Source organism: Eutrigla gurnardus (assembly GCF_963514095.1).
Source record: "Eutrigla gurnardus genome assembly, chromosome: 8".
NCBI lineage: Eukaryota > Metazoa > Chordata > Actinopteri > Perciformes > Triglidae > Eutrigla > Eutrigla gurnardus.
Window position 1 is genome coordinate 23301342 of NC_139922.1, and position 9380 is coordinate 23310721.

General features: G+C 43.5%; 1 protein-coding gene across 2 annotated transcripts; it reads left to right on the forward strand.

Annotated features, from left to right (window-relative positions):
- Nucleotides 1-887: 887 nt before the first annotated feature.
- pfkfb1 (6-phosphofructo-2-kinase/fructose-2,6-biphosphatase 1) lies at nucleotides 888-8768 on the forward strand. Of its 2 annotated transcripts, none has more exons than XM_084016404.1 (14): nucleotides 888-1024; nucleotides 5066-5191; nucleotides 5302-5398; nucleotides 5497-5563; nucleotides 5819-5893; nucleotides 6113-6169; nucleotides 6261-6382; nucleotides 6459-6666; nucleotides 6810-6956; nucleotides 7113-7217; nucleotides 7500-7629; nucleotides 7720-7782; nucleotides 7868-7932; nucleotides 8558-8768. In XM_084016404.1, the coding sequence occupies exons 1-14, from the start codon at nucleotides 973-975 to the stop codon at nucleotides 8615-8617; spliced, it is 1374 nt and encodes a 457-aa protein (XP_083872530.1). In that variant the 5' UTR covers nucleotides 888-972; the 3' UTR covers nucleotides 8618-8768. The 2 variants fall into 2 exon arrangements, with proteins under 2 accessions (XP_083872530.1, XP_083872529.1); XM_084016403.1 differs by lacking the exon at nucleotides 888-1024 and adding an exon at nucleotides 3668-3830.
- The last annotated feature ends 612 nt before the right edge of the window (nucleotides 8769-9380 follow it).

The following is a 9380-nucleotide window of genomic DNA, read 5'->3' on the forward strand; positions in this document are numbered from 1 at the left end:
AAAGGATACAGCATTGGTCTTGTACTTTCTCCATCTGTCTGTGGTTGAACTTTGAGTCAGAGTACATTAGCTTGCATAATCAGGTAATGTCTGCTCTCCTTTTAACCACATTATATTGTTTAAGTCGACCACAGAAGTGTATTACTCTCTTTTGCATATGTGAGTAAAAACCGTTAGTGGCTCCAGATGGAGCATTAGGAAAGCCTGATAAACAGCCTCAAGTGATGTCAGTAATTCTAGGAATGTTTTTGGTGTTTTCACACAAGGGAGGTGAGATAATTAGTGGTACGTCAGCTTCAGAAAAGAGGAGAAGAATGTTGTAAATGTTCGGACACACCAAACCATATTTAGTATGCATGCTTTCTGGTTTGAGTTCACTTTCTTTTGTCACTATATAACAAAGTTGATTGACATCCCATGGGATATTGTTGCATTTCCTGTTGGTATGAAATGAAAAGATGTTTTGTACACTAACTGCTTGATCAATATACTGTGACGATTAGGAGTAGTATTCAGTAGTAGTTTACATAGTATTATCTGAACCTGTGGGTTTTGATTGATTGTTGACGATTGTATCACATGCTTCAGTGATACCACAACAATGCCCTCACTGCTGTTCATCAAAGCAAACACAGGATGAGTGATTGTGGCCTGCATGCTTAGACGTCGTCTTCCAACAACAACAGGCACCTTCTTAGTGACCTTTGCACATGTCGGGACGCACCCTCTGAGTGCAGCTCTTCCCCTGGCCATGTGCGTGCGTTGTGAACTCTGTCCCTGGCAAACATTAAAGGACAAGCCCAGTCTGTTGCTATCATATGTCACATGTGGCGTGAAAAGAGAGGGCTCGGTAGGGGTGGGGGGTGGGATGAGAATACTTCGCCAGAGGGGTTTAGTTTCTTTAAAAGGAGCATCCGTTCCGTCGCCACCGGCCTTGTAATCCAGAGTTGCTTCGTTGGAGCGTAGCACAGAATGGAGCTTCCCCAGCTGGAACATGTGAAGCTCCGCCGGTGTGACGGTGCAGGTGAGCTCACGGATAACCAGCCTCAGCAGAGAGCATGACACGTTACAGCAGAGGTTTCTACAAATCTGTGCCATATGCAGGGCATGTGTGTGTTCACGCCGAGTGAGTGCAACGCGGATATGATATGGGAGTAAAAATAGACTTATGTCATGACATGCTATGCTTTGTGCAGCAATGAAATCACTTCCTTGTCGAGTGAAGCAGATACAAATAGTAAGAAACAGACAAGAAGCCTGCTGTTTTAAGTACTGCATTGTTGCTTTTCTATATTTCTCTCACTCGCTTTGTTTACAGGTAATAAATGCTTTGCATGTATATGAGTGGTAATGATCTCGAGTCACGTTATGAGACAGAAAAAGACAGCTGCCGTAACCAGGTCCTGCAACCTCGCCGCAAACAGAAATGGGTATTAACATCTGATTCTGCAAGCTGACCACCATGAAAGGTGTCACTTTTTTGCTCATGAATTTTTACATTTTCCTTGAAAAACTCCCAATGCTAGTGTGTGTGTGTCTGAGAGTGAGTGTGTGAGAGAGAGCAGTCTACATGAGAGAGGGGATATAGCTGTAGTAGTAGTAAAAGCCCCGACTCCAAAAGAGAAAACACTGGCCATTCGTGGCTAATCGCTGCCCAAAACAACTGCCTGTTAGACAGACACAGTCTCTCTCAGTTATTATAATATTTGAATAAACATACATGTCTGGCATCCTGCAGCCTCAACTCACAGCCACCATTCCAGGTGTCTCCAGATGTGTAGGATCAAAGGGTCATTGTTATTCTATATCACACCCGGTGCCTGAGTGACACTTCAATACAATGGGCTTGTCTGGCGACACCCCTGGTTGACAAATGGTCCTCCAGTACACATTGAGGATAGGCACACATCCCTAGAACACAAAGCACTCTAAAGTATAACTAAAGTATAATGACAAAACATCTGAAGACTCTTGGAATGGACATGTATAAGTCCTGATCATACCAGAAACACATGATTAAATAGGAATTTCACTCACAGACCCTTTCTTTTGGGATCAAGCAGCGTAAGTTTCACATGAAGAGATGCAGCTGATTTTCAGTGTCTGGTTTGGCAGTTTTTTCGTCTGCTCAGTTTGCAGAGAAAATTGAAAAAAGTTGTTTTGTACTTAAAGGCAAATGTTTTACATTTTGAGGAATACACTCACTGGCTTTCTGGCAGAGTTAGCTGAGAAGATAGATACGATTTCAATGTGAAGTTACAGTCAGATTTAACAAACAAGACAAAATGTGTTAATCATTGAGTTAAAGCGATGCTGATAAGCAGATTTTGTTATCTTTGAACAAAACCACACTTGCTGTTTCCGCGTAGCCCTTGAATTGAACTGAAACTGTCTCCTGCATGTACAGCTTCATGATCAACCGACAGACACGAGTGTTTCCGATGCTCTAATCTGACTCCCACGCCAGAAGGGAATAGTTGAACTAAGTTGAACTTTTCCTTTAAAGGTTCTCAGTTTGAAATTCAGAGCAGAGGGATTGTCTCCACGCGGCTTGTGAACAGCTGAGCCAGCGGCTAGTATTTAAACTGGAAGCAGCTGGACACTGGAGTACCCACAACCTGCTTCTAGTTCAGGGCGAAGAGATAATTTGATATAAATGTGCACATTTCAATGGCTTTAATTAGAGCAATAGTCTTTTTAACTAAAATAAACAACACAAGGAATTTCTCAAGGTGGAATGATATAAACCCAGTGACTTAACGGTCTCGTAGAGTGTTTTTTACGCACCGTTTCAACATGAATGCTGGTTTAAAACGGGTAGTCTGAACACTGCAGACACTGATGCACACAAGATGTGTTGAAGACTGGAGGAATCTGCCAATGGCGAGAAGGCAGAATTAGATTTGTATGCTCCTTAAAGTGTATATAATCTTGCGATACTACATTTTCTCCTATGTGCAGAAGAACCTTTTCTTTTGACGCTTCTGGGCTTTTTCCTTGCAATTAAGGATATTTATATTGTTTTATAAATGGTGAAACAGTGACTCCTCAGTCATTCCTGTGTCACACTGGGAATGGCTCATGCTGCAGCATTAAAAGATCTTCAGATGCTGATATGATGTCTACTGGTATTTCATTGCCAAACTCTCATCTGCACTATAATAAACTGATATTTCAGTTGCAGCGACAGGTGTATTAGCTGAAGCCCAGTTTCCATGTACACACAACAGCACAATATGTCCTTAACAACAACCTCACTTCTTAGAGTATCCCAGATTTCAGATTACGGTTTAAACTGCCCTCTAGTGGCAGAAAATGAGAAGAGCCACTCCACACGTAACCGCTCGGGCTCATTTGAATTCCTGAGAGGTTCCCACCTCCGTTACACTTGCCTCATGTGATCCTGTCGCTGTTACTCTCACTGAGAAACCAGCTGTGTGTCCACAACAGGAGGTGTACAGGATGGTGGACGTGAATGCTCCTCTGCTGTCTGACATCATTTTGGCAGCTTTCCCTCTGGCCTGTTTTTTAAACCATGAAACAGATTGAGAGGCAGACAAGCAGCCTGGCTTCAGGTCCTCCCCCCCCCTCTCTCTCCTGCTTACCAAGTACTTCTCCTTGGCAACAGTCAGCTGACCTGCAGTAGGTAGTGTTCAGTGAAGCACGCAGATCACAGAGCTGCACACCTCCGTCGTTCACGCTCACTCCACCTGCCTCCCCAGGCCTCATGGCTCTCACAGTTGGCACCGAGCACCAAAAACTCACGCAGACTCCTCTGCTCAAGATCTGGGTGCCATGGATGGGCTGCAACTTGAACCGTAGGAGAGGATGTAAGTGCGGTGAACACCGCCTGGCTCGGCTTGCATAGAAGAAGAATTGTGATATAGTTTTGCTGCTGTTTGCTCTGCCTACACTTTTAACTTGTTCTTGTTTCAGATGAGACTGTGGAGTTTTTACTTCCAGCAGTGATAGATGTGTGTTTGGTTCACAAGGCTGAATCCACCAGGACTGAGCTCTGTCGGGTTTTGATGGATGTGGGTGGGCAGGCGGCAGTCTGAGAGACAGAGAGCAGTCAGTCATGGGATGTCAGCCAGACTGGACCAAGCCAGGTCTGAGTTGGCTCTCTGTTCAGTGCCTGACACGGGCCTTTGAGCAGTTTGCTGACGCAGCATACTCCATTCATAATCGAACAGCCTGGATGCCCTCCCTGTCCCTGTGCAGACACACACAGGCCATCCGGGTCCTTTTTTCGTGGTGGTGGGGGGGGGGGGGGGGCTGCTAACTGGCAAGCAACCCTGCCTTTTTAAATACATCTCTTGAGAAAGACAAGCATGTAACAACTGGGTCATGACTGGGTAAGAAACACACAAACCCTTTAAAGTGATGTTGGATTTCTGAGCAGAGAACGCTGATTTATCTCAGAGGTCATTTTCATTTCTTCACTGTAGCTTCAGTAAATAATGGTAGAGTAGTTCAGTCACAGTCTGAACCGAAGCCTGACATTTGAATGATAACGGTGTTGTATTGGGATCATTGACGAGCTGAGCTGATTTGTAACCACCTGCAGGGAAGAGACTGACATTTTTAACACACTCGGAGATTAGGAGTGTTCTTTTTTTCTTCTTGTGATTGTCAGCCATATGGTGCTGTACACTGTGGTGCTCTGTTGATGTGACTACCTGAGGAGGAGGAGGAGGAGGAGGAGCATCTGGTCAGTAAATGTTTTTCTCTTCAAGGTTGTATTCGACTATTTGCAGATGGCATTATTTTTTTGTAAGTGTTTATTTGAATTTGTGGTTGGTTGGACAGTTTTCTGTGTCACACGCCGCCAAAGACAGATGCAGATAAGCCGTGTGACTCACTACACCGGCTGCAGACATTTGAGCTGCACCTTGGAGCTCTTATTCTCTTAATGAAGATTACCTTGGCAGCGAAACCCCCGACACATGTCGCTGTGTGTGTGAATCTCCGTCCGAACACGGCGAGGCTTAACGCTCTTCTGCCGAATGACATACATTCATCCTTACTTCACTATATGTCTATTATGTGTTTGTCTTCACCTCAGCCTCGGTGCCTCAGTTCTGTAACTCTCCCACCATGATTGTGATGGTGGGTTTGCCAGCCAGAGGGAAGACGTACATCTCCAAGAAGCTCACCCGCTACCTGAACTGGATCGGAGTGCCTACAAAAAGTCAGTCCTGGTTATAGAGATGTATGAGTTATTCACTGAGTGTCTATACTATGGTATTAAATCATCATGCAGTGAACACCGTTGGTTATCTGTTTTTTTTACTCATCCAGTGTTCAACGTGGGTCAGTACCGCAGGGAGGCTGTCAAGATCTATAAGAACTTTGAGTTCTTCAACCCTGACAACGAGGAGGCCATGAGGATCCGCAAGTAAGAAGACAAAAGAGACCGTTTTGTGTTAGAATTATTACTAGTTTTATAAATATAGTTTTAAACATATGTTTGCTCCTTTGTCATTTCTCTCTCAGGGCCTGTGCAGCAGCCGCTCTCAAGGACGTTGCTGCCTACTTCTCAAAGGAACAGGGACAAGTAGCCGTGAGCAATAATTTGTTGTAAAATGTAGTAGGCTTTATAAAAACATAACTTTGACCATAAATATATAACATGTGTGAGACATGATATGTATCTGAGCATAAACTATAATATTATATAGCATGTTTTTTTTTAAATAAATTGTCCAACAACATAATGTTTTCTTATAATTCAGGTGCTTGACTGTTAACCATCATTATGAATGATGTAAATGTAATTTATTTGCTAATATTAACTCCTGATCCATGTTCCATCCAGGTTTTTGATGCCACCAACACCACCAGGGAAAGGAGGGCAATCATCCTTAGTTATGCAAACGAGAGGGGCTACAAAGTGAGTACATTTGTGGAAGTTAGACATTTTTGGCAAATATTCTTATTGACTTTCTTTCTGAGCGATCGATGAGAAGAGTGAAAGTATTCATTATCATATGGGTCTGTTCGTTTTGAAGCTAGAGCAAGATGTCGGTGACCAAGACTCGAAGCAAAAAGAAACCAGCTATATATTTAATATTTAATAAATAAAACCTTCTGAATGGCTTCTTGTATGCAGGTGTTCTTTGTGGAATCAATCTGTGAAGACCCAGAAATCATTGCGGAGAACATTAGGGTTAGTCAACGACGTTTTTTTAACAGTGAATGTTTGCAGAGACTGAAAGATTGTACTGTTCTTAATAAAGTTCAAAAACTTTCCTTTCCAGCAAGTCAAATTTGGGAGTCCAGATTACGTGGATTGTGACATAGATGAGGCCATGGAAGACTTCAGCCACCGCATAGAGTGTTACAGGGCCAGCTACATGCCTATCGACGACGAGAAAGACAGGTACCGTCCTCAAATAGATCACAAAGGAAGTGGATGCTCTTCCCCTTAATTAACCCCCAATGCTGACTTCAAACAGGAAGCTCTCCTACATCAAGATCTTCGACGTGGGCAGTAGATACCTGGTGAACCGGGTCCAAGACCACATTCAAAGCAGGATAGTCTACTACCTCATGAACATCCACGTCACACCGAGATCCATCTACCTGAGCCGCCACGGAGAGAGTGAACTCAACCTGGTTGGTCGTATTGGTGGAGATCCCGGTCTCTCCCCGAGAGGACAGAAAGTGAGTAGATCACATTAGACCAGTGGAGGAAGGATTTGAGGATTTTGCAGAAGAAGAAGAAGACTTGAGTAAAATAATTGCACTGAGGTCGAGCACTTGAGTAAATGTACTAAATTACATACATTTGCACTGATTGTCCCCAGTATGCCAATTCCTTGGCCACCTTTATCCGAGGTCAGAATATAAGAGACCTAAAGGTGTGGACGAGCCACATGAAGAGGACCATCCAGACTGCAGAAGCTCTGGGAGTCCAGTATGAGCAGTGGAAGGCCCTCAATGAGATAGACGCTGTAAGTTTCATCTTCACATCTATGTTTTCTTAATATGGGCCGAATGCATTAGAGGTTGTGTATTATATAATACAAGGAGTATTCATACAGTCAAATTAATTTAGATTCATTTTAGAGCTTAAACAGTGATGTTCACGCTACTTCTTTGTCACTAAGGGTGTATGCGAGGAGCTAACCTACGAGGAGATTCAGGAGAATTTCCCAGAAGAGTTTGCACTGAGAGACCAGGACAAGTATCGTTACCGTTACCCAAAGGGTGAGGTAAGTTCTCCCCTGAAGACACTGTGACTTTTTTGGTACTTTTGGACAGAGCCATTCTAGCGGTTTCCCCCGTTTCCAGTCTTTGTGCTAAGCTAAGCTAGCCTTTATTTGGCTGTAGCTTCAGCCAAAACATATTCATTATAAGAGAGTCGGGTTGGTTGAATTGTACAGTATGCGTGCGCTTGTAAAAATGGACTGAGAGGGGTAAGATAATATGTATTATTCAACCAGAGTCTGGTTGCATTATTGATGACCTCTTCAATAATTTTGTCTCTTGTCCAGTCCTATGAGGACCTTGTCCATCGACTAGAGCCGGTGATCATGGAGCTGGAGAGGCAGGAAAACGTCCTGGTTATCTGCCACCAAGCTGTGTTTCGCTGCCTGCTGGCCTACTTTCTAGATAAACCTGCAGGTACAGAAATCCAGGCTTGACACAATAGTGTGTGATGTTGTTTTCCACGCCACAGCCACTCCTAATAATCTTATTTCTCCCCCTGTGAAGACGCGCTGCCTTATCTAAGATGCCCCCTCCACACAGTGCTCAAACTTACACCGATAGCTTACGGTAGGTGGTAAAGACTTGAGACGTGTGACATATCCATATCCCTGGAAATCTCTCCCTGACAGTCTGGCTTTCTCCTCAATTCCAGGCTGCAAAGTTGAGTCATTTTTCCTCAATATCGAAGCAGTCAACACACACAGAGAGAGACCAGTGGTAAGTTTCCACAAGCACACGGTTATTATAATAGATACGTAGCTTTGCCAACTATTCTGAGGTAGATTGAATGTCTGATGGCAGGAAGTCATATTTTGTATTGATGAAATTCACACATGTACAGTGCCTTGCAAAAGTATTCACCCCATTGTTGTTTTTTCCCTATTTTGTAGCATTTCAATTTGGAATTATATGTTTTTATATGGATTTTATGTAATAGTCAAAATTGGAGGATATCTATTCAACCCCCTTTGAAGCCCCCCAAAAAGATCAGGTGCTACCAATTATCTTCAGAAGTCACATCATCAGTTAAATACATTTCGGAGCACCATTAAATCCATTATTGCAAAATTGAAAAAATATGGTCTGACAACAAACTGCCAAGAGAGGAGCAACGCTGCTGACGAGGAAAGGAGGAAATTGATTGGAGAGGCACTGTACTAATCAACATGATAGTACGCCGTTTAAGCAGTTAGTATACAAAAATGCAAAACACATAATCACTTTACATTAGCAGCAAAAAGCAACAGTGCAAGTTAAGCTTCTGATTGATGAATCTTTTTAGTTTTATGGTTATTATGTGTCTTTAAACGGACTCTCAGTATTTGTGTCGCTGTGGTTCCAGAATGTTGACGTCAACCGAAACCCGGAGGAGGCTCTGCAGACCGTCCCCGACCACATCTAAACACCGCTCTGTGAGAAAAGGACTACGATCACACGAAACCGGACCCGCTGCTACTTATTCGTTTCACTACATATTAGAGGTGTGCTCTAGCATAAACACCCCTACAGAAGCACACACGGCCTGCGGCTGCACGGACTGGACGTAGCTGGTACAGGACATTCTGTTTGCGGCGTGACGTTCCTGTGTCTTATCCGACTCGTTTGCTTCTTCTCTTCTTTTTTGTAAATCGTCACATTGTTTACAAATGAGACAAGTCATGCATTGCGTTTCGAGCCTGTCGTTGCACAGATAATGTGTTGCTGATAATCTGATTATGAAGGTGTGAATCAGCACCATGGACAGCACCCAAACAAACAAAGCATGTTGTAGACGTGAGTACTTGACTGTTTGTAAAAAAAAAAAAAAAGGAAAAAGAAAAAAAAGACGAGACTCCACAATTCAAGAGGGTTTCAATGAAATGATGGAAATAAATAAATCCAACACGTCCCTCAGAAAATACATCCGTTTCACAGGTCCTGTTTGTGTTGGCTCTGCAGCTCCGTTGTGTTATTAACTCTCCCACAGAGGAGCGGAATTTAAACGTAACAAACTAGAGCAATGTGCTGTTCCATTCAGCCAACAATGGGTCTTTGTGGAGGGACACGTAAACTCACATTTGGGAGGAAGTCGAGGACTAAAAAAAACTCAGACTGGAGCATTTTTGTAGGAGCAGTGCTCCGGAGAGGAGGAGAGGGAGGTGTTCCCCCCCCCCCCCCAAGTAGCC

Bases quoted from the DNA above. Each gene is read 5' to 3' on its own strand.
- pfkfb1 (XM_084016403.1), top strand. From the start codon at position 3,728: ATGGCTCTCACAGTTGGCACCGAGCACCAAAAACTCACGCAGACTCCT. The intron at 6,170-6,260 runs GTTAGTCAACGA...TTTCCTTTCCAG, and splicing joins TCATTGCGGAGAACATTAGG to CAAGTCAAATTTGGGAGTCC. The intron at 7,783-7,867 runs GTAGGTGGTAAA...CCTCAATTCCAG, and splicing joins ACTTACACCGATAGCTTACG to GCTGCAAAGTTGAGTCATTT.